This window comes from Oncorhynchus mykiss, chromosome 4 (assembly GCF_057628025.1).
Source record: "Oncorhynchus mykiss isolate SJ-2025 chromosome 4, ASM5762802v1, whole genome shotgun sequence".
Classification (NCBI taxonomy): domain Eukaryota; kingdom Metazoa; phylum Chordata; class Actinopteri; order Salmoniformes; family Salmonidae; genus Oncorhynchus; species Oncorhynchus mykiss.
The window spans coordinates 73,588,857-73,613,696 of record NC_143025.1 but is presented as its reverse complement, the minus strand read 5'-3'; the positions used below and the strand labels follow the sequence as shown (position 1 = coordinate 73,613,696).

Here is a 24,840-nt window from a genome sequence, read left to right as displayed (position 1 = left end):
TATATCCTGTTTAGTCAAATACGTCTAATAATAAGACAAATATTTGACTCCTGAGTTGAAGTATTTAGTGCAGAGTTGAAGACAGAGTGTGTTCGTGTTATGTCATAATGAATATAAACCAGTGAACAAAGATAGTGTTTTCTTTCCTCAGTCAGGAGCAGTCAGGAGAAGACATATGATGCTTGACCTGGAACTCACTGTTTGTGTGTGTGTTGTGTGTGCGCGCGTGTATGTGTGAGTGTGTGTGTGTGCGTGTGTGTGTGTGTGTACATATACAATATATCTATATCTCTCACCTCATGGTGGTGTATCTGGGCCTGTAGTTCATGTATGTTACTGGTTGAAACGGGTCGGTCCTGTATGATGCGGTGAGCTTCCTCTATCAGCCTCTGGAGGTTCCTCACTTCCTGCTCATACTGCTCATACTGCACCACGGCCTCCTGGGAAAGAGAGTCCAAAGCAGGTTGGGGTCAACTCCAACTAAAATCAGGTATTTACTAAGAAAGTATAGTGAAATGATAGTTACACAGTAATGGCATAATTGTTTGTTTCTTTGGGGTTTATAACAACAAGCACCCTTGCACAGAGAGTATGTTAAAGATGGTTTAGTTGGTTACTCTGCCTTCTACCTTTTAACAGCCCATTCAAGGTCAGCTCATCCCTCCCAGACCTAATCTTTACCAAAACCAGCTTAACAACCAAATCAGCCCTGAACCACTAAGTTAAAGTGATGCTCCAAAGGTTTTTTATCATTTCAGACAGTACTTTTTGAAAATGTGCTCACAAGCCAAAACGGATCCCCAAGAATGACCTCATCCATTTTGTATATGTTACAAATGTGTAAGATCCCAGACTGCGTCTTTAAGAAGAATCCTGAGCTGAGCACACAGAAAAGAGAATGTCCAGCCCACAGCTGCTCCTTTTGCCATTTGTCTGTTTTAGCGAGACAGCTTGTCACACAGAAACAGTTGTTGTGCCCTGCCCTATAACAGCACAGCTGAATGACTGCTGTTACTTACTTTGCCCAGCAGTCCCACGCAGCTTTCTCAGCTTTACGATGACTATATCTTCTGTATCAGAATAATGTATCATTTGATATGATGCTGTGGCTGTCGACCCCTACCTGTAGAATGTTGCACTGTTGGATTGTGGTGTGCTGTAGCTGGCTGGCCTCCTGCTGCAGGCTCTGGGCTGTTCTGCAGATGGACAGGCTGGCCACTACCTCCTCCGGCAGCCGGAGGGCGCTCTGACACAGCTGTACCGCCTGCACCTGCTGCTTGAAGGCCTCCATCTCCACCAACAGACGCTGGGTGGACAGGACGAACAGGAATGTTTAAAGGGAATAATGTATATGTTTTGTAGTACAATGCTGTTCCAGTGTTCCTCAGTATCTGTCTCTAGTATGTGGGTGGTTACCTGTGTTGTGGGTTTTAATACCAGTCTGAGTGGGTGGTCAAGTCAGGTGGGTGGAAGCATACCATTGTGACAGATTATGGCAGTGATCTATCTCCATAAGTGTTTACCTGTCTGTGTGTGAGCTGCTCCCTGAGGCTGAGTCGTGCTAGGTCAGGAGAGGTGAGTGTGAGCTGGGCCTGGTCCAGAGAGTCATGCAGGGTCTTCACCTCAGCCTCCAGGCGAACCATGTCCTGATGGGAGACACACAGGTAAGACAGTTCCAGTTCCATAGTTCCACAATATTTACTGAAACCCCCCCCCCCCCCTAACTAAATCTCACAATGCCATTAGTGATTATTAGAAACAGACTAGGCTACTGCAGGGCAGTCAAGACAAATTAAAAGATTACAGCAACCCAGGCCTAGAGTCTGTAGTGCTGATGCAGTTCTGATGCAGTTAGCCTCGCGCACCAGCCTTCTAGGCTTACGGCTGGTGGAAAGACTAGTGTAGGGACTGGTAATGACCACAAGATGGAAGTGTGGTGTCAATAAACGCTCTAGTAACAGCCGCATTCTTAACTGCATTATTTCTGTCATTTCCTGGATTCCTGTTTGCAACTGGTTTAACTGGGTCTTCCTGGTTTGTTGGACACAGGAACGTACCCAGGTCTGAATCAAGGTACAACACCAGAGTCTGGGTTTGTGTGATGTTGCCATTAACTTAATACAGTAAGTACCCACATACTATACTGAACAAAAATATAAAGGCAACATGTCAAGTGTTAGTCCCATGTTTCATGAGCTGAAATACAAGATCCTAGAAATGTTCCATATACACAAAAAGCTTATTTATCTCAAATGATGTGCACACATTTGTTTACATCACTGTTAGTCAGAATTTCTCCTTTGCCAAGATAATCCATCCTCCTGACAGATGTGGCATATCAAGAAGCTGATTTAACGGCATGATCATTACACAGGTGCACCTTGTGTTGGGGACAATAAAAGGCCATTCTAAAATGTGAAGTTTTGTCACACAACACAATGCAACAGATGTCTCAAGTTTTGAGGGAGCGTGCAATTGTCATGCTATCTGCAGGAACGTCCACCATAACTGTTGCCAGAGTATTGAATGTTAATTTCTCTACCATAAGCTGCCTCCAACGTCATTTCAGAGAATTTGGCAGTACATCCAACCAACCTCACAACCGCAGACCACGTGTAAACACGCCAACCTAGGACCTCCACATCCAGCTTCTTCACCCACCGGGATCATCTGAGACCAGCCACCTAGACAGCTGATGAAACTGAGGAGTATTTCTGTCTGTAATAAAGCTCTTTCTGGGGAAAAACTCATTCTGATTGGCTGGCCTGGCACCCGCTGAAATCGTTGAAATTGTTGCATTTTGCGTTTATATTTTTGTTTAGTATAAGTTATCTTTTAATTACTTTCATTGGCTGTGATGGACGCAGCATTAAAATCATGGGTAAGGACCGGCAGAATGTTGCACAACATAATGGTGATGTAGTGGTAAAAAAAACATGTCGGGTAAATTCTGATCGCCGGTTGCGTTGAAAAAGTACGCTCCTTATACTTTACATTCATTTTTCCACAAAAGGTGGGTTAACTGATGGGCAAAAACTCTACACCACTGAGGCATGTTACCAGGTTGTAAAAAGTGGGTGCTATTAGGACAGATTTTGTTGGTAATAATGACAGGTACGTTGTGAGGTTATAAAAAGGTGACAGGCTTTATTGTATTTTTTTGTGGATTTTGTCATGACTGTCCACGAGAATACAAATAGGTCAGATCAGGTTTGTAATGAATAACTTCACTCAGACCCATCTCACCCACAGAGGGGAGAGGAAAGAAATAGATGGGATTAACAACTCACGTCTTGTTGTAAATCAAGGAAAGAAGATTCAGCCCTCCCTCTCCAATATTCACCAAAGGAATGTCCTTTGTTTCAATAATTTTTTTCCCAACAAAACTCTAACACGTTCAAAAGCGAATACTGGAACAATATTTCTAACATGGAACATGGGGAATGGTCAGAGACGATCTATAGAACACTTAGATTGAATCATACTACACCGGCTCCGACACTCGTCTTATGTGGCAGGGTTTGCAAACTATTACAGACTACAAAGGGAAGCACAGCTGCAAGCTGCCCAGTGACACGAGCCTACCAGACGAGCTAAATCACTTCTATGCTTGCTTCGAGGCAAGCAACACTGAGGCATGCATGAGAGCATCATCTGTTCTGGACGGCGGAGTGATCATGCTCTCCGTAGTCGACGTGAGTAAGACCTTTAAACAGGCCAACATTCACAAAGCTGCGGGGCCAGATGGATTACCAGGATGTGTGCTCCTGGCATGTGCTGACCAACTGGCAGGTGTCTTCACTGACATTTTCAACATGTCCCCTCCTGTACTCCTGTTCACCCACGACTGCATGGCCAGGCACGACTCCAACACCATCATTAAGTTTGCAGACGGCACAACAGTGGTAGGCCTGATCACCGACAACAACGAGACAGCCTATAGGGAGGAGGTCAGAGACCTGCCCTGGGGGTGCCAGAATAACATCCTAACCAAGACTAAGGAGATGATTGTGGACTACAGGAAAAGGAGGACTGAGCACGCCCCCATTCTCATCGACCGGGCTGTAGTGGAGCAGGTTGAGAGCTACAAGTTCCTTGGTGTCCACATCAACAACAAACTAGAATTGTCCAAACACACCAAGACAGTCGTAAAGAGGGCACGACAAAGCCTATTCCCCCTCAGGAAACTAAAAAGATTTGGCATGGGTCCTGAGATCCTCATAAGGTTCTACAGCTGCAACATCGAGAGTGGTTGCATCACTGCCTGGTACGGCAAATGCTCGGCCTCCGACCGCAAGGCACTACAGAGGGTAGATGCAAGGAGGTTACGACTGTTCAGAATGATGATATGATACGAGGTTATGATTAATAAGTTGATTGTTTACAGATGTGATAGGTAAAGACCTTTAAATAGGGAGATGGTAACTCTTTAAAGAACCGCTCTCATGGTGCCCCAAATCCTAATGAGTTGATTGTTACATTATTCATTTAATCAGGTAACAATTAAACATAGTTATTTGATTAGATAAATAACAGTCTTCAGATTTATGTTAAATTCAAGTCACAAAAGTTTTAATAACAGGTGCGTTACCTTGGTTAAATAATGACAGGTGTGTTAGTTACCTTGGCTGCATCCTGCAGGCTCTGGAGGCGTGTCTTTGCGCTCTGCTGCAACTCCTCAGTGCATCTGCTCAGTTGTTTCACCTGCTGGCTCCACCCCTCCATCTGTAGCACCTCCCCCAGCTGCCCTTCCCTTTCCCCCATGGCCTCCAGGTCACCATGGAGACCACGACACTCTCGCAGCACCGCCTGTCACCATGGGAACACAGAGCGGTAGAGATAGAAGGAGCGCTAAACAGACATCACTCAGGCTATGGACAACACTAAAGAACCTGACTGGCTGCCCTTTATGTCACTCAATAATGAGACACCCACCTGGTGGGCTCTGATTTGCTCCTGAAGCTGAGAGGCGGAGCTCCAGATTATGTTGCCAGTGACCAGGGTCTCTGCTTTCTCAGCCCAGCCCAGGAGGAACTGCCTCATCCCCTTATACTCCTCCAGCTGCTGCTCTGCCTGCTCAGCACACAGGGTGGTACATGAGAAAGGAGAGGTGAGGAGAGAGGAGAGAAGGAGGCGAGTGAGAGACATACTCCTCTGAATATCATTGTCATCGCCATATACATTTTTTTATTTTATCGTTTAGCAGATGCTTTTTCCAGAGTAATTTACAGGAGCAATCAGGGTTAAGTGCCTTGCTCAAGGGCACATTGACAGTTTTTTCACCGAGTAGGCACAGGGATTCCAACCAGCAACCTTTTGGTTACTGGCTCAACTCTTCTTAACCGCAAGGCTACCTGCCGCCCTATATGTTAGGAAGTCATGCTACCACAGCTTATTGCCTAATGGAAGAGTTAAGATTGATGACAGATACGGATAGACATCTGACCTTGTGTAGTTGGTTGGCCCGTTCCTGGGCCTGTTGTGTGGTCAGGCGCTGGACCTCAGCCAGTCTGGACAGGGCGTCTCCCAGCTGCTTACACAGTAGAGGGTTCTGGTCCCCAAACTCCTGTACTGCTACAACCAGCTCAGCCAGGGAGCGACCACAACCCTCACACTCTTCACACAGACACTACAGGGAGAGAGATAGAGGAAGAGGGGGAAGTGGATGGGTGGAGGGAGGAGGTATAAGAATCCCATCTGGAATATTTCTCACAGAAGTGGGTCACTCTTGAAAGCAGGGGGGCAGCTCTTGTCATTCCAAGTCTTCACTAATACCCCTATAGACCAATCATTAACCTAAATGTCTGAAAATGTATTGCCAGTTTAATGAGGGCTAATTACCTTGGTTTCCTCCTTGGCCTGCTCCAGGTCTGTAGCCTTCTCACTGATCTTCAGAGAGATGGTCTTCAACTTCCCCTCAATGTCCTGCAGTCTGGAACTAAAGTCCTCCTTCACATCTCTGGTCTGCTGCACCTCTCTCTCCCTCGACTGGACCTGGAACAGTCATGGCAGATATTAGAATGATAAAATATCCATGGACATTTATAAGGGTGCCATAATCTCCTATTGAACTCTAATTTGTCTCATTATTATGCCACGACACATTTCCGAAAAGCTTGTGTCAGAGTGCCCCCTAGAGACCAAATGCAAGAAGAACCACCAAAACTGTCAGACCCACAGAGTATATAGGTCTAATCTAAGAATATACATTTGAATTACAACAGATTTATATAATCAGCAGTACAACTGACTAATTTATTAACTAACTAACTAACTAACTAAGATCACCCATTGTTCCAGAGGGGGGAGTTCCAGAGGGGGAAGGTACCTGGTCCTCAGCGGAGCCCAGGGCGAGTGTCACCTCAGCCAGCTGCATGCTCAGTTCAGAGGGCAGGGCTGTCTGGAGGTCCTGGTACTTGTTCTGTTGCAGCTCCACCATCCTCTCCACACTCTGGCGCCTACTGATGACCTCACCATGGGCTGTCTGTGTGATAGATTGACAATAAGGGATTACTACTGGCTGCAGACTTTTTGGACATGGAAAAAAGTGTGTCTTTAAACAGGTCAAGCGGTCTGTGTGTGTGCGTGTGTGATTGTGATTGTGAGTCTACACACTCGTACCTCTAGCTCATGCAGCAGTGAGTCCAGGTCAGATGAAGGGCTCAGTAGCAGTCCCCTGGTGTCCTGGATCCATCCCTTCACCAGTCCTAGCTCCCGCTCCACCTCCTCCCTCTCCCTCAGCTCCTGCTGCACCTGGGCCCTGCTACCACGCACCTGCAGCACCAGGCTGGAGACACACATGACATAAGATGATACCTCATTGTCTTATTACATAGAAATTGGATTTTCATCTCAAACCTCCTTCACCGTCAACACAGTAGCGATAATTTAGTAGAACCAATAGAATACATTTAGCCATAGCACAAATGCAAAATTACCCCCCCCCCCCCGCGTTTACCTCTCATATATCTCCAGCATACTCCTGATCTCCTTCAGACAGGGTGTCTCTTCTCTAGTCTTGTCAGTTTTCTCCATCTCCATATCCTCTTCCTCCTGGTCCTCTCCTATCAGGCTGAGTGTGTGTTGCCCCAGCAGGGCCAGGGCTGACTGCTCTCTCTCCACCTCCAGGCTGAAGGAGTCATGGTATTCCAACAGGTTCTGTAGCGCCGCCCTGGTGGCTGCCTTCTCCACTGTGCTGTCTGGCACACGAGCATGGAGGTCTACTGACACAGACCGTACCTTCTCCATCTGAGGACAGAGGCAGAAATATTTCATGCTGAACAGAAACATGTCAATAGAAATTCAGGAATGTTTTTAGTAGAAATGTATATTTTGTGATATGTTAGCCAAGGTAATAGTTAAGCAATTGTTAATTAAGTTACAACAGTGTACTGATTAGGTTAGACCAAAACTCTGGAACTCGGTGGTTACTTCTCTCTTCTAGTTAATTATTTCTTTAAGTCCTTTTGTGTTGTCCTTGTTCTTCCTGTTGTGGTGCATAGAACCAGCCACAGGAAACTGACCCAGTCATTTATAACGGTGATGTCATGTCCAGTTGAACAATGGCCCCAAAGAAAGGCCCCAGGCAACAAGAACACGTCACATCAAAGGATGTGAGCATGTCCTATCTGATGACATAATTTCCTGTTAAGGAGTAACGCTTTGTGGGAGCCCTTGTGAGTTGGAAGTGGATGGAAGGCTTTGGCGGGAGCTCATCGCTGGCCTGATGCCTAGAATTACATCAGTGTACACCCACTGAGTAGTGGCTGTATCTGAGCTAACATCCAACAGAAGTGACCTAAATCCACAGCAGTATGAATTCTTAGAGTAACTACTGATCTCAGAGGCATAAAGGCTGAGCCTCAACCCACTCCTCAAAAGTATCAACAAGGGGAGCACTGTTCTATGGAATGTATTTGAAAATACGTGGACTGAATCTGTTAGCTGCTGAAAACCACAGGTAGCCTAAAGTGTTCAAATTGCCAATGTGCCTGCTGGAATACTACATACAGTGTGTGAATCTACAATAACTACATTTTCCCAAGCTAATATACACATACTGTATGTTGATATAGACAGATCTCCTACCTTCTCCCTGAAGCTCCTCCAGTCCCGAGCTGTGTCCTCCAGCGCTCTCTCCTGGGCTCGCGCCACGCTGCGCAGGCGGGTCCAACGTTGCCATAAAGATGACACAGAGTGACCAATAGCAGCTTTGCTGGACTCAGACCCAACCAGAGCCAAATCTGTGGCCTTCTCTTTCAGGCCAGTCAGGGTGGGTTCACACCCATCAATCAGAATCACCAGAGACTAGAGAGATGAGACGAGAGAGACAGAGAGAGGGAAGTTTAAGTTGCAAGAAGAGAAGAAAGAGAGAGAGAGAGAGAGAGAGAGAGAAAGAGAGAGAGAGAGAAAGAGAGAGAGAGAGAGAGAGAGAGAGAGAGAGAGAGCAGAAGAAATCATAGAGAACTTCCACAAATTTACAACAGAAATTACAGAAATTCAGTGAAAGAAAACATTGATAATAAGTCATAAACAGTCATAGCTTACCTTGTAACTCTGGAGTTTGTCCTCAGCCTCCTGGCTATTGGCTGCCTTCGCCGAGGGGAACGCAGTCATCATACTTCCTGTTTCATTCATTTGTCCAATCAGCTCCTCTCTCTCCGTCTGGAAGGAGCTCCACTGAGCAGCACAGCTACAGATGACACATTCATTTTAGAGCAGTTAGATTCTGTAACACATGCACACACCGCACACTCACACCATGTGAGACCTTACCTCTGCAGATCCTCCCGGTAACCCTTCAGCTGCTCTTTGACCTCTGACCCCTTCTGTCGCATTACCTCCACACCTTCTTTCTTTCTTTCACTTTCTTTCATCTCCTTCGTCACTTCCAGCCCCACCAGACCATCCAGCTGAGCACCCAGGGTCTCCAGCTCATCTAGTTTAGCCATGAAGGCCAGTTCCTGGGCTGAGATCTCCTCCAGCTCCCTGAGGCTCTCTGTCTGGTTCTCCAGCTCTATTCCCAGGGTGGTTCTCTGGAGAAAAGCCCCAGCTTCGTCAAGCCACTTGCGGGCTGACTGCTGGGTGGATTGGTGCCTCTTGACCAGGGACAGAGTCTGATCCAGGCTCAGCTAAAGTCCACACAAAATGAATGAATGTGCTTACTGTATGCCAAAGGTCAAGAGGATAATGAGTAGCAACCACTCACTCACTGCTCATTAATGAGAGAATGTTTTAAGAATTATTGAATCAGTTATCAGGGGATGATTGTATCCAGGATAAGTAATTCACTAGGACAGATTAAATCATCATGAGACTACTCAGATAAATAACTGAACTACTTATCGCGAGATCATGACAATATTCATTTAACTGGTCTGTTATGAATGTCCTTTCAGACAAAGCCTGTTAATATTGATAACATGGGGGAGAGGTTATTACAGATGAGTCAGATCATCAATGATAGACTAGGTTTATGTAAAAACAAGGCTCCCTTTTCAGCTACTTCAGCCAACAGTTATGATTTACAACATCGTAAAAAAAACTAGATTTGATATCGTATGCTCATTTTTAAACACTATCTTTAGATCCAGTGTGTACACATACATTACACAATAGTATAGTATATTTACCTGCTTGGTTCTAAGTGCTTGTTGGATGTCAGCCCTCAGTTTAGCCAGCTCCTCTAGGTTAGCCTCCACATGGGCAGGGCAGGCCTCATTTCTACTGCTGTATCTCTGCTTCTCCCTGCTGCCCATGGCATCTGCTACCCTCATTCTGGACTGCACCTCTTCCTCTACCACCTTCAGTCTCCGGACCTCCTCCTCTACCATCTCAACTTTCACCTCTGGAAGGGTCAATGGTTCCCCAAGCTTCTTCCTCAGACTCTTCAGCCAATCTGATGTCCGCCCAGTCTCTTTCTCAAATTCTTTGTCCTTCTTGAGACAGTTTTCACATTCTGTAACACAATCTTTTACTTCCGACCTTACGGACTGCAGCTCTTTTTGATGTGAGGTCACTACCTCTCTGGAGGCCTGGATGGCGGCAGGATCACAGTTCAATCCCAGGTCTTCTGTATGTTGGGTGAGTCTCTCCAGGTGAGAGCCCATCCTTTCCAGATCTTCCAGCAGTGTGTAAAGACTCGTCAGTCTCTCTGTGCCACCTAATGTGGTGTCTGAGTCTGCCTTCATTCTAGTGAACTGCTCTTTCACTGACTTCAACTCAGAGTCTAGTTTTGCTGATGTTGCATTATACTCTGCCAATGTTTTCAATGAGTCGTCAAGATGTTTCAGTCTCTGGTCAATGGTCCTCTTCAGATTGTCATGGAGGTTAACCAGCTGTTCTGTCTCCTCAGCATGGCATCGTTGGCCCCTGCTGAGAAACCCCTCAGTCTTCCTCCTCAGCTCTCTCACCGCAGGGCTGAGCTGAGACAGGCTTTCAGACAGATCTCTATGGTCATGACGGAGATGAACAACTTCTTGTTCTTGAATACTGACTGTCCGTTTCGCTAAACCGTCTAACTGCTCCTGAAGCTCCTCCAATGCTCTACAAGTGACATTGAAGAAGCAGTCGTAGTCCTTTCTCTCTAGGATAGCCTGCTGGATCCTGTCCCTCTTCTCTTTGGCTAACGCTAGGATGCTGTTGTATTGTTGAGGGAGGGCGTTGAGCTTCTCGTCCAGGTAGCAGTGGTCTACCTCCTTTAGCGAGGGGAGAATCTCCTGCCCCACCCTCTGGACGATGAGTAGGAGGTTCTCGTATTCCGACGCCTGCTCTAGAACGTTCTGGAACTTCGCCAGTCGACCCTGCAGTTCCGAATCGTCATCGGCGTTGCAGGTGAAGTCAATCTCGGGGAAGGTAATGCCATCTGCCCGTCTCAGCCAGTGACACGTCCTATCCAGGTCGACCTTGAAGTACTTCCTGGAGGTCAGGGCTCTGTCCAGGTCCTGCAGGCGATGGGTGGTTCTCTGGAAGGCTGTCTCAAAGACCCTCTGGAGCTCCTCCAGCCTGGTCACGGTCTCCCCCCGCTCCTGGTCCGTGGCGTCCCTCTCCAGGTCACGACCCTGGACCCACAGAGAGGCCAACTCCCCCTGGTAGGCCCGCAGGCCGCTCTGGACCCCTCGGCACGTCACCACCTGCTTGGTCAGGTCGTCAGGGAGGAGAGCCACGTGGTCGTCCATTAAAGCCTTCCTCTCCTGCTGCTGGACCCAGGACAGAGCCCTCCCCACAGCCTGGAGGAACTGGGTCCGCTCCGTGAAGGCCTAGAAAATAACAATCACACTTTTTATTTAAAAACCACTTTTCTTTTTTGTCATATTTTTATTTGAGTGCCTTCAAATAATTGAGATTTAAACCACCATTCCAGCAGGTTCCACATGATAAAAAAAATATTCATAAAACTACTAAGCACTACTGCAGAAAAAATTATAAATACAATTTTGTGTATGTAAATTAAAACTAGATTAGACTACAAACCTTGCTGAGGTACTTCCTCCGCTGGCTCACCCTGGCACCCAGTGCCTCTACTTCTCCCTCGGCCTGGAGTACCAGCTCCTGCAGGCGTCTCCTCTCGCTCAGCCCCAGCCTAGAGGCCACGCGCTGGGCCTCGCTCACTGCCTGGCCCAGCAGCTGCCCCCGGGCCTCCAGCTCCACACACACACTCAGGTGGTCAAACAGGAAGCTCTGGGCCAGGTCTGGAGGAGGGCTGGTCTTCAGGGCTGATGTTAGGGCAGGACGCTGCTCCTCCATCCACTCCCGGGCCTCCCTCAGTTGGGCTTCCACCCGACCAAGGTCCTCCAGAGTCTGGGAAGAGTCCTGGATCTTCCCCTGGATTAGGCTGTCCAGCTGGGACCAGCGCTTCTCCAAGTGGCCCACCTGGACAAAGAAAAGTCTTCAGTAGAAACTCATGCATAATTATTCAGAGATATTGTTGGCAGTGCTTAAATATTGATCACATACATTATCAGGAAAACACATGCAGGATAATAAAGTGGGAATTGACCTAGGTTTTACCCAACTGAAGGGAGTTTTTACTGCACCTGTTGTTTGACCAGCTCCTTGTCCAGCAGGCTGAGGCGTGGCAGGACAGACTGTTTCTGGTCCCTCAGCTCTTCTAGAGTTCCTCTCTGGTCCTCCAGGTCACAACACAGCTTTCTCAGAGCCTCCAGGTGCTCACTGGTGCTCTCTGTGTCTGCCCTGAGACACAAACACAGGGAGGGGGATAGGAAGAGGAGGTATTACTGTATGAGTCCACACTTTGTGTGTTTGTGTGTGTGTGTGTTTGGCATGTGTGCGTTTGTGTGTCCAGCTTTGTCATACCTGGCCAGGTAGTCCCACTCTCTGGACACCTGGTGGAAGAGTTCCTCCACGGCAGCCACACAGTCATGGTACTCCCCGCTCCTCTGCATGTCCTCACCCCTCTGACCCTCCAGCTCTTCAGCCCTCTGCCCCAACTCCTCCCAGGCCCTCATCAGACCTCCCATCTCCTCCAGGGCAGGGGAGGACTGGCCCTCCGTCAGCCCAGCCACAGCCTCCCTCAGCTGGGTGACGTCGAACTGCTTCACTCTGAGCTGCTGAAGGAACTCCTGGTAGAATGAAGATGGTATAAGTATTGTACTGTCAATGCTTTCTGCTCAGGTCATTGTGTTTGACTGGTAGACTGTTTTAGAGCCAGTAACCATGATAGCACTGAAACAACAATGCAAGTGTTGATCTATCCATCCATACACCCATCCATCAGGTCAATTAACACCTAAACCATTTCACTTCACAAGTGGTCACCCATCCATCCATCCATCCATCCATCCATCCATCCATTCAGTATAAATAAGCTAACAGATGACTACACTCAGTACTGACCTGTGCCTGATCCAGTTGGTTCTGGGTGATCTTGGGCTCCAGTTCAGCCGGTCTCCTGGAGAGGTTCTGCAGCTGCTGCTCTGTCTCTCTGAGTTGAGCTTCCAGATCAGCCCGCTGCTCCTGAACGTCCCTCCAGCTCTCTGCCACCTCCTCACACACCAGCATCCTCTCCTCGATCTACATACACAGGGGAGACGGAAGCTTTATGTCTGAGGTATGTTAAGGATTGGAATGTTGCGTAATGCTTGAAACACACACTGGTAATCAGTCGTAAGTTTGTTAGCTGATGTTTATCGATTGACATTTTAATGCCATATTGACACACAGAAACCAATGTCAATACATTCCCAATGCACTCTGTGGCTGTGGCTAATGAACCGTACTGAGATGTACTCACCTGTAGTTTGACCTGCTGGATGTCTTGGGCGGTCTCCCTCACCCTCTGCTCTGAAAGGTCACAGGTAGAACACACCAGCTGTAGGTAGGTACTGGCCTGCTCCTGGAGAGTCCGCTCATGCTTCACCTGGACAGTACAGCAGGTGAGAGACCAATCAACACGTAAACCATTACACTTGAGGAGTGAATGGCACTATTCAATTGAATATGACCTTCCCATTTGCAATTGCAAACAAAGTATGAAATTATATACATTATATCATGTTAATGTGTTATATATAATAATTATAATAATAATAACATATTATACAAGATTAAAACCCTAGTTCACCAGTTCATACTGTAATCCCAGTTCAATGTGTACAGTATATCAGAGTAGGCATTGTATCTAGCTACTGTTTTGACAAAGCCACTTTGAAGGTATGCCAGCCAGATAGGTAATAAGTGTAGTGTTGGTGAGTGACCTGCTGTAGCGCCTCCTCCAGGCTGAGAGGGAGATGTGCAGTGGGCTCTGGTTCCTCTGAGACTGACACCAGCCAGGTCTGACACTGCTGCAGAGCATCCTGCAGACTGACATGCCTCTGCAACTCACGGTCCAAACTCTGGTACACCTGGGGGAGAGGGAAGGGAGAGAGAGAGCGAGAGAGAGAGAGAGAGAGAGAGAGAGAAAGTGCGCGCGAGAGAGAGACAGAGACAGAGACAGAGACAGAGACAGAGAGATAGACGGATGAAAAGATAGAGGGGTATGGATGAAAGTCTATCTAAATCAAACAGATTCACAGTGAGCAGTACCCTCTTCTACATTGCAATGCCGTGGACTGTGCCAGTAAAACTATTGTAATGGATGGAGAAAACACCATATGAAAGACATTAACACATTTCCATAAATCAAAAACCCTTCTATTCCCAAGTCCCTTTCATAAACAATAAACGTCTGGATGGTAAATAACTAAATAGTGTTTTGTTTGACAGGTGTTGAATGCAGAGGCGTCGCTGCCCTACAGGGGAGAGAATAACAGCAGGACATGATTGACATAGTTAATATGAGAGCCCTGAGGGGTATGATCCGTGATAGACATGTGTTGGCACAAGGCCTGGCAGAGTTGGCAGAAGGGGTACGAGGGTTGGCAAGGTGGTTGGGTTAGAGGGATATAGGCCTGGGAGTTTGGGACTAAGTTGGCAGGCATAGCATGGCATGGCAAGGCTGGATCGGCAGTTGTAGAATTGGCAGAAGGGTGTTGATAAAGTGTGGCTGGATCACACGGGTTAGCAGATTGGCTGAATAGGGCTGTACTGGGAGGTGAGCTGTTGACAGTGTGGACGAGCGCTATTTTGGCCAAGAGTGATAAAATCAAGTTGACGGGGAGAGCAAGGAGGGAGAAATAAGGTAAGATTGAGATAGTGGCTTGGCTGGTACTATTGGTCTGTGTTGGCATTGGTGGTTGTGCTCTGCTTTGGCGGGCCTTATTTGGCAAGGAACATTTGGTTGGCAGTCAAGGGCTGTCTTGGGAGGAAGGTTTAGGTGTTTGTATGGGTTGGGATTAAGTGAGTGGCTGGGCAACTGCAGTGTTGATGGAGAGACTGTGTTGGTGTGTGTTGTAGTCTGTGCACAAAATTATATATATTTGCCTATTATAATTTGAATTGAAGGACGTCTTAATGTGGGTACCCCCCAACACACCCCTCCCCCGCAGTACTCACTCTCTGTGCCGTGCTGCAGATGGCAGAGTAGCTGTCTCGTGTGCCCTGCTGCTGAGCCTGGACCTGCTGTCTCAGCCTGCTCTGCACACGCTCACTGCAGCCCTCCACCAGGTCATCTCCCCTCTCCTTCAGCCCAGACAGGCGGTCCTCAAAGCCTGCTATCTCCTCCATGATGGCCTGGACCAGGGGGGAGAGGAGGAACGGAGCCAAGCACTTTTTGGGTTAGTGAGGGGTTTGGTTGAAGAACATGGTGGACATCAAATAGACAAGAGTGCATGCTGAGCCAAAGGATCAGATTGGATGGATGAACTTGAGGGGAGGTCAAATTGAACAAAGAGAGAAAGAAATGTGGCTTACATACAGAGATATCTGTGTCCTGCTCATGAGATAAAAGGATGAACACTGTTTATACTTGATTGCTATAGGATGTCTTGCTCCCAGACAGACTAAATAAATTCTTTGCTCGCTTTGAGGACAATACCGTGCCACTGACACGGCCCGCTACCAAAACCTGCGGACTCTCCTTCAGGGTAGTGAGGTCTGCACAACGCATCACCGGGGGCAAACTACCTGCCCTCCAGTGGTGGCTGAGTGGCTGCTGCCAACATACTGACTCAACTCCAGCCACTTTAATAATGGAAATTGATGGAAATTGATGTAAAAAATGTATCACTAGCCACTTTAAACAATGCCACTTAAAATAATGTTTACATACCCTACATTACTCATCTCATATGTATATGTATATACTGTCCTCTATTTCATCTACTGCATCTTGCCATCTTTATGTAATACATGTATCACTAGCCACTTTAAACTATGACACTTTTATGTTTACATACCCTACATTACTCATCTCATATGTATATACTGTACTCGATACCATCTACTGCATCTTGCCTATGCCGTTCTGTACCATCACTCATTCATATATGTTTATGTACATATTCTTTATCCCTTTACACTTGTGTGTATAAGGTAGTAGTTGTGGAATTGTTAGGTTAGATTACTCGTTGGTTATTGCTGCATTGTCGGAACTAGAAGCACAAGCATTTCGCTACACTCGCATTAACATCTGCTAACCATGTGTATGTGACAAATAACATTTGATTTGATTTTATAGGCTAGAACCTGGCATGCCTAAATTAGGTGGCTCAGGATGGCTTTTCAATAGCAGATCAAATAAAAACACTATGAAAAAGCCATTAGATTCGTGTAATTAATAACACTGTCTGATTTGTCACCTTGTGACTGGCCAGCTGCTGAGTGGCTGCCTCAAGGCCTCCGCCAGCTGCGGGGTCAGGGGTCACCATCCTGCTGGACATCTGCAGCAGCCACCTCTCCACTTCCTGTAGCTCCACATGGTACACTTCCTGCTCCTTCACCTGGCCCTCCAGGCGCTGCACATGGGCCTGAGACACACACATTGTCATTCACACAAGCATACACACACATTAAGCATTCACACACAGGCCCACAAACACACGCCGGTAGCAGTCCTAGCAGTGACCATAATAGTGATACTCAAACCAGCAACAAGTCTCAACAGTGCTACTATACTGTAGCAATAGTACCAACAGTACCAAGTTACTAACAGTAATAGCTGAAGTAGTCCAAACCTCTACTGTATTGTAACCATTATACAATAGCACTCAGAAAGCTGTCATCAAAGTCCCATAAAGAGGACCTGGTTAAGTGGCACTCCAGTCTCCTTTTCACATCATGTAACACCTGGTTTACTTAACAAAGGTACATCTCAATAGGTGGTACAGGTCAGACAAGACATGGCACAAGTAGGGGGGGGGGTGTTCCTCTTTTGTTCTCTATTGCTACTCTATTGTTCCTCAAGCAAGGGGGAGACTGATGACATCACATTTGACCATCAGACCAACTCCTTGACTGCCCTACTCCTGGAAGTTTGCAGTAGTCTAAAAAACATGACTTTTTACCCTTTAATATGTGTACTTTACTGTATTTATACTTGGGATGTCTTTAAAAATCCATCAGTAACAGTAAATCCTCACAGTGGCAGCGTTGCCGAGCTCAGTGTAGTCCGTCTGTAGTCTGTTCATGTTGTCTCTGATGGAGGGGTACTGGACTGAAAGCAGCAGAGACTCTCCCTTCTCCACCACCAACCTCACTGCCGAGTCATGGGACTGGACCGTCTGCAACAAGGCCTGGTGGAGGGAAGTAAGGAAGGAAGGAGACCGTTATGCTATTTTGGGTTTGATGCCTTTATTTTTAACTGTAGGACCAACAAAATACAGTGCCTTGCGAAAGTATTCGGCCCCCTTGAACTTTGCGACCTTTTGCCACATTTCAGTCTTCAAACATAAAGATATAAAACTCTATTTTTTTGTGAAGAATCAACAACAAGTGGGACACAATCATGAAGTGGAACGACTTTTTTAACAAATCAAAAACTGAAAAATTTGGCGTGCAAAATTATTCAGCCCCTTTACTTTCAGTGCAGCAAACTCTCTCCAGAAGTTCAGTGAGGATCTCTGAATGATCCAATGTTGACCTAAATGACTAATGATGATAAATACAATCCACCTGTGTGTAATCAAGTCTCCGTATAAATGCACCTGCACTGTGATAGTCTCAGAGGTCCGTTAAAAGCGCAGAGAGCATCATGAAGAACAAGGAACACACCAGGCAGGTCCGAGATACTGTTGTGAAGAAGTTTAAAGCCGGATTTGGATACAAAAAGATTTCCCAAGCTTTAAACATCCCAAGGAGCACTGTGCAAGCGATAATATTGAAATGGAAGGAGTATCAGACCACTGCAAATCTACCAAGACCTGGCCGTCCCTCTAAACTTTCAGCTCATACAAGGAGAAGACTGATCAGAGATGCAGCCAAGAGGCCCATGATCACTCTGGATGAACTGCAGAGATCTACAGCTGAGGTGGGAGACTCTGTCCATAGGACAACAATCAGTCGTATATTGCACAAATCTGGCCTTTATGGAAGAGTGGCAAGAAGAAAGCCATTTCTTAAAGATATCCATAAAAAGTGTCGTTTAAAGTTTGCCACAAGCCACCTGGGAGACACACCAAACATGTGGAAGAAGGTGCTCTGGTCAGATGAAACCAAAATTGAACTTTTTGGCAACAATGCAAAACGTTATGTTTGGCGTAAAAGCAACACAGCTCATCACCCTGAACACACCATCCCCACTGTCAAACATGGTGGTGGCAGCATCATGGTTTGGGCCTGCTTTTCTTCAGCAGGGACAGGGAAGATGGTTAAAATTGATGGGAAGATGTATGGAGCCAAATACAGGACCATTCTGGAAGAAAACCTGATGGAGTTTTGTCTTCCAACAAGACAATGATCCAAAACATAAAGCAAAATCTACAATGGAATGGTTCAAAAATAAACATATCCAGGTGTTAGAATGGCCAAGTCAAAGTCCAGACCTGAATCCAATCGAGAATCTGTGGAAAGAACTGAAAACTGCTGTTCACAAATGCTCTCAGTCCAACCTCACTGAGCTCGAGCTGTTTTGCAAGGAGGAATGGGAAAAAATGTCAGTCTCTCGATGTGCAAAACTGATAGAGACATACCCCAAGCGACTTACAGCTGTAATCGCAGCAAAAGGTGGCACTACAAAGTATTAACTTAAGGGGGCTGAATAATTTTGCACGCCCAATTGTTCAGTTTTTGATTTGTTAAAAAAGTTTGAAATATCCAATAAATGTCGTTCCACTTCATGATTGTGTCCCACTTGTTGTTGATTCTTCACAAAAAAATACAGTTTTATATCTTTATGTTTGAAGCCTGAAATGTGGAAAAAGGTCGCAAAGTTCAAGGGGGCCGAATACTTTCGCAAGGCACTGTATATGGCACATCTTCTCCATTAAATCAAAGAGCTGAGGGTGAGGGGTTACAGAGGTACCGTACCTTGTACTTGGCCAGCTGTGCTCTCTTCTGGTACAGTTCAGCTTTAGGTTCCAGGGGGGCACTGAGCATTGCTCTGGTCTCCACCACCCACTGGGCCTGGGCCTTGTACCTGTCCTGGAACTCCTTGGCCAGACACACAGCCCTCTCCAGGGTGCTGTGCTCCTGCCGCAGCCCACCGGCTAGCTCCTCCAGTTGGGCTAGCCTAGCCTCCACCTCCCCTCCCAGCCCCTCAGCTCCAGCCTCCTCCAGGAAGCCTGCAGCCCGCTCTGCCCGCTCCCTGAGGGCCTTGAGCAGGCCATGGCCTTGCTGAAGCTCAGCCTGGAGAGTCTGGAGGAGAGAGAGGTCATAGAGACACAGAGAATGAATGTGTGATATGTTTACAGTACTGTATACCTCAGTGTACACAGTGATCCAATCTGTACAAAAAGACATGAAAGAGAATTTGTTGAAATAGTGTGTGTGCATGTGTGCATACTCACAGACATGCCTGAATACACACACACTTTGTAATAAGTTCTACACAAATACAAATGGATTGAAAGTCAATAGAAAAAAAGACTGTTGCCAAGATAATTTAGTTTGCCTGCACGTAAACTTCTACACAAACACATTTATTTTCATTCCAAATATTCTCAGCAAGTCTCACATTCATCTTGTATGTGTGATTCTAGCTACATTCCACACACCAACACACATTCCTTTGTTCCTCCAACAACCCTGTTATCCCGGCCACCTGAGGTTTCACCGACAGTGTTTGAGAAGCTCCACTTTTCCTGGAAAGTCTTTGAACCCGGCAGGTAAACTGACACCTGCATGGTGAGACCTTGGTGAGACCCCGGTGAGAAATATGAAAGGAGGGCCAATTACCGGGTCCTTATAATGGACAGAGGCAGTGGGGGTTTCCACAGCAACCAACCAACACGCACACACATGCACACGCACGCATGCACACACACACACACACACACACACACACACACACACACACACACACACACACACACACACACACACACAAACACAGAGGCACGCATGCATACACACCCCCTCTCCCAGCACATACTTTATTACTTTATTCTATAGGATACCATGGAGTTTTTATCATCACAGGAGACCTATATAATAATGGCCTCAGCTCTGCTGCTGATCATACTAACCTGGTCTGTTTCGGTCTACACACGTTCCTCTGCCTTCTCCATCTGACACACTAAACAAGATGTGCAGGTTTGTATGAGACTGCTAATAACACCAGCTGCCTTTATGTGTCTAATAATACCATGTACACACAGCTGTTGTTGGCAACTGACAACCTCCTGTGTGCCGCATCATAGACTCTTACCAATGTCTTTGTAGTGATGTAGTGTGGTGTTGTCTATGAATGCGGCACACAAGAGGTTGGTGGCACCTTAATTGGGGAGGACAGGCTCGTGTTAATGGCTGGAGCAGAATTAGTGGAATGTTATTAAATACATCAAACACATGGTTTCCATGGTTTCCATGTGCATGGTGCCATTCCATCCACTCCATTCCAGACATTATTATGAGCCATCCTCCCCTCAGCAGCCTCCACTGATGCTGCAGTGTATTAAACTGCCAGCAGTATAATTCTCATACTCAAACTGACTGTCAGCACAGTATGTTCTGTAGAGGGCTAGGGTTGTACCTATTATATTCTACAGTACAGAAAGATATTTGAATCCAAACACATTGCATTTAGCATAGTCATAAAGCTCTCTGAAAAATAATTATGGAAAACCAGCAAATTAGTCACTATGGAGATCTATGGCCACATCTAATAAGTACATTTATGACCAATAACTGTACAAAGCCTACATCTTTCTGTCACTCAATCGATCAGTTATGCTGATTATCATGTTAGTCTCCCATCCTCACACTGGGTTCCGTCTAATTCCCTGTGTGGCTGATGTCTGGTATTAGTCTGCAGTCTGCTGTGCCACCAGAACACATGTGACGACAACATGTCCTCAGTTCCTATGTAGAGAGGGAGATCGATCCCAGACATGGATTACTGCAAAGCCTGGGTGTGTGTCTGGCGGGAAGGAGTCTGTCTGTGTGTGTGTGTGTGTGTGTGTGTGTGTGTGCACGTGTGTGTCTGCGTGTGTGTGTGTGTGTGTGTGTGTGTCTGTCTGCGTGTGTGTCTGCGTGTGTGTGTGTGTGTGTGTGTGTGTGTGTGTATGTGTCTGCGTGTGTGTGTGTGTGTGTGTGTGTGTGTGTGTGTATGTGTGTGTGTGTGTGTGTGTGTGTGTGTGTGCGTGTGTGTGTGTGTGATGCGGAGCGGGAAGGGCATTGCATCAATTACAGTGTCTGTGCCAGCAGGCTCCTGACACTGGTGCTTCTTCATCCTCTGTTTCACAGTGGGAGGGCTCTCTCTACTACAGAGCATCCTCTAAAGCCGCTCCCGCTTTGTCTTCATAAAGACACGATCAATACACACACACTCTCTCTCTCCTTCCTCTTCACACTCAATATGAACTGTGACAAGTCAACTACTGCAGATATTTTGATGTTTTTATGCAGTGTGCACACGGACACTAATATATAAATCAATGTCTTATCAACTCACGAAGAGCGCCGTTAGATAAGAGAGAGACAGGGAACTATCTTGTCATGTGTCCTTACAATTAGGTACTGAATGCTTTTGCTAACCTTACAATGCAAATATCTGCAACCCAAGCCAAACTGGCTAAGCAAACCTTCATGTTGATGATATGAACAAGCACCTTATGTTGCTTGTCAAGCAAATATTTTTTTTTGCTGGCTAACATGGCAAATTGTAAAGAGGCTTTCCTGTGTTTCTGTACTACAATATATATGCCATCAATCAGACGCTTTTCTACAAAGTGACTATATGTATGGCTGGTCCCAGGAATCAAACCCACCTCCCCTACGCGTTACAAGCACCATGTGCAACCAACTAAGCTACAGAGGACTACAAGGTGACTGCTGTGAAACTACCTAGAGTAAGACTAATCATTTATGTGTAATATAGCACAAGCAAGCTGAATTCACTTTTATCAGGGCACTCTAGCGAGGAGGTGTACCTCAGGGTTCTGTACCAACACCACTAAATGAAGCTACCAATACCACTAAATGAAGCTACCAACTAGTGTATGCCTGGGTTCTATAGCAGAAATCTAATATTGTACAGTAAGTGAACAGAAAAGGAGCCACGTCGAACCCTACTCTACCAGGTGTGTCTGTGTTCAGTACCTCTACTTTCTTCATCTTCCTCTCCATGGCAACCCGGTCCAGAGCCTCCGTGCTGGCTGTCACTGTTCTGAAGTTCTTCTGGGCTGATCTAAGCCAATCAGAGAAGGACACGCAGAGTTTCTCTGCCTCCTCGATGCTCCTAAGCTCCTCCTTCAGCTGCTTGATGGTCTCCTAAAAGCGTATTGGATAAAAGAATGAGTGACATCAGACAGCTTGCATCACCCCAGAACCATGAAAATATTTGTATTCCTTATTCCTTCCACAGATGTTTTTTTCATGTCTTGGATTTGGATGTTATTATTTTACGGTAGTAAATGGTGTTATTGACACATCATTCATTTGACGATATCTCAGTTTTGAGGAGGGTTTTGACACATCCACTTGACTTAGATGGTATGGCTATGAATGAGGAGGTCTTTTTATGGATTTGGCACATAATCCACTTGACTTAGATGGTATGGCTATGAATGAGGAGGTCTTTTTATGGATTTGGCACATAATCCACTTGACTTGCAGATCCCGTGGCGTGAAGCTCCAATTAGCTGATAGTGCTGAGTGCACACCTTTACTGCAAAGATGGAGACGGAGGTAACAGCTCTGTACCACAGCCCATATGGCCAACGTTTCACACAGAACAATTGTGTGTGTGTGTGTGAGCGAGAGAGAGTAGAGAGAAAGGGTAGGAGTGCGACAGAAAGAGTGTTTGTGTGTGTGTGTGCGTGCGTGTGTGCATGTTTGCTTGCGTTCACAAGCACACTTGAGAGAAAGTGTGTGTACTGTAGCCTACATGAGAGAGAGAAAGTGTGTGTGTGAGAGCGAGAGGTGCTACTGTAGGTGTAAAAATCAATGGCTCTGCCGGCACAGCCCTTCCACTCCAGGCTCCAGCAGTGTGTGTGAGGAGTGTGAGATTGCCTTCTGTAGCGTTTAATTACAGACTAAGCCCAGGACCAGAGGAGCACCATTGATTTTCCTTTAGTTCTCCCAAGAGGAGCAGACAAATAAAATGACTGGCTTCTGAGTGTACTGGGTGTGTTCTGGGGCTCAACCAAACTCTCATAGTTGTTTCACCGCAGTGTTACAGTACAGCCTCAAGACAATGAAAGTCACTGCAACAAGATCTATCGCGAGACAACTGGGCTGTGAGTGTAAATGCAATGTTATCTTACGTACATAGCCATTTTGTTCATATCAGAAAGATCAGTCAGTAGTGACTGTCTCACCTGTATGTTGAGAATCAGGGCGTGGTATCGGGCAGTGAGCTGGGTGGCTCTGGTGCTGACCCGGCTGCTGATGTGGGTCTCCTCCAGGACCTGCTGGGCCAGAGCAGACAGCCCATCCACCTCACTCTGCCGGGCTAGCACACTTTCCTGCCACAGCTGCACAACCATTCACAGAGAAAGTCAGAGTTACAATTAGATACTGTAGATGGTTTATATCAAAATGCTATTATTTTGACATCCCATGCCAAAATTGTACCTGTTGGTTTGAGACCATTGAGACACAGCCTAACAGTGTGAACGATCCTTCAACAGACAAACCACAGTCTCTTACCTCTCTCTATCTAACCCCTACCTGGAGCTGCTTTAGCTGGGCATCCTTGGAAGCGCTGTCAGACCTGCGATGTCCACGGATGTTGGCCTTCCCCTCCATGTCCTCCAGCCACAGGACCAGGCTCTGGAACCTCTGGCCCATCTGCCTGAGCCTGCCCAGGGTAGAACCCAGCGTGGCCCTAGTCTCCCCCAGCCGGGCCTGGTAGGCCCCCCACTCACGCTGTGCCGTGTCTAGGGCTCGGTCCTCAATCTGAGGCGCGCCCCACGGAATCACCCCATCCCTGCTTGACAGCAGGGAAGAGAGCAGGGACTGGCCCTGGGAGCAGCGCTCCTGGAGGAGCTGTGGAGGAGAGGGAGAACCGAGGTACAAAATAGCGAGGCGGGATGATACAGTAGAGCTGGGACGATAAACCAAAAATGGCCTTTCTCTTACCGAAGCATTTTGCATACAGCAGTAATTTTCTGTGATTTTGCTACACAACGTTCCTGTAGATTGTACTACAACTATTGAGTTCATGGCACCACTTTACAACTGGAGTAGACGGTAGTATGGTTTTGATGCACCCGCAGAACAGAGCAGAGTGCGCCATTTGCAGTGAATAGGCCTACATCAAGTATAGCCTAGGCCTAGCGCTGGAAAGCACTTGTAAGGCATTGGCCTACATTTACTGATAGATTAACCATAACATGATACCCATAACATCATATTTAGAGTTAGTAATCTAGCAAAGTGTTTTGAGTTCCCACTTCCTCAGGTGGTTAAAAATATAGCCTATCGCTGAAGAGACCCAATGAAATCTGATCATTCTGGATCCTATTTTGACAGGTTGCACATCAAAATATCAATCATGCATTCTTTGGATATGTTATATGAAATAGCTTCCTTTTTGACTCATCGGCTACTATCTCTGGAAAGAAATCATCTAGAGCCCTGCCGATAACGGAAAGTAATTGTCCATTAAAACATTTTACTTTATCATAGTATTTATTGTTAACGAGCAAACTCGTTACATTTATCACAATATAACTTGGTGTCCCAACTCTAGCACCCCCCAAAAAGTATTTATAGATGAGTTACCGTTATTGCAAAAAATGAGACTATTTATCGCAATATGGATTTTTGTCCATATCGCCTAGCTCTATGATACAGTAACATACTAATATCAAGTTCAACATGATGCAGTATGTACAGTATCAA

The 24,840-nt window shown here is 46.4% G+C and overlaps 1 protein-coding gene across 1 annotated transcript in view; it reads right to left on the bottom strand.

Moving 5' to 3' along the window:
* syne1a (spectrin repeat containing, nuclear envelope 1a) overlaps positions 1-24,840 on the bottom strand; it is a 178,763-nt gene that overhangs the window by 73,696 nt on the left and 80,227 nt on the right. Inside the window, 27 exon segments of the mRNA XM_090232997.1 lie at positions 297-440; positions 1,124-1,306; positions 1,524-1,646; positions 4,624-4,809; positions 4,936-5,073; positions 5,447-5,629; positions 5,842-5,994; positions 6,329-6,484; positions 6,622-6,787; positions 6,959-7,248; positions 8,089-8,307; positions 8,548-8,692; positions 8,776-9,131; positions 9,633-11,258; positions 11,473-11,871; positions 12,036-12,192; positions 12,316-12,581; positions 12,856-13,032; positions 13,253-13,378; positions 13,716-13,862; positions 14,953-15,129; positions 16,197-16,364; positions 16,977-17,129; positions 18,862-19,188; positions 22,093-22,263; positions 23,313-23,468; positions 23,665-23,982. Of these exon segments, the coding sequence (XP_090089123.1) occupies positions 297-440; positions 1,124-1,306; positions 1,524-1,646; positions 4,624-4,809; positions 4,936-5,073; positions 5,447-5,629; positions 5,842-5,994; positions 6,329-6,484; positions 6,622-6,787; positions 6,959-7,248; positions 8,089-8,307; positions 8,548-8,692; positions 8,776-9,131; positions 9,633-11,258; positions 11,473-11,871; positions 12,036-12,192; positions 12,316-12,581; positions 12,856-13,032; positions 13,253-13,378; positions 13,716-13,862; positions 14,953-15,129; positions 16,197-16,364; positions 16,977-17,129; positions 18,862-19,188; positions 22,093-22,263; positions 23,313-23,468; positions 23,665-23,982 (6,810 nt within the window).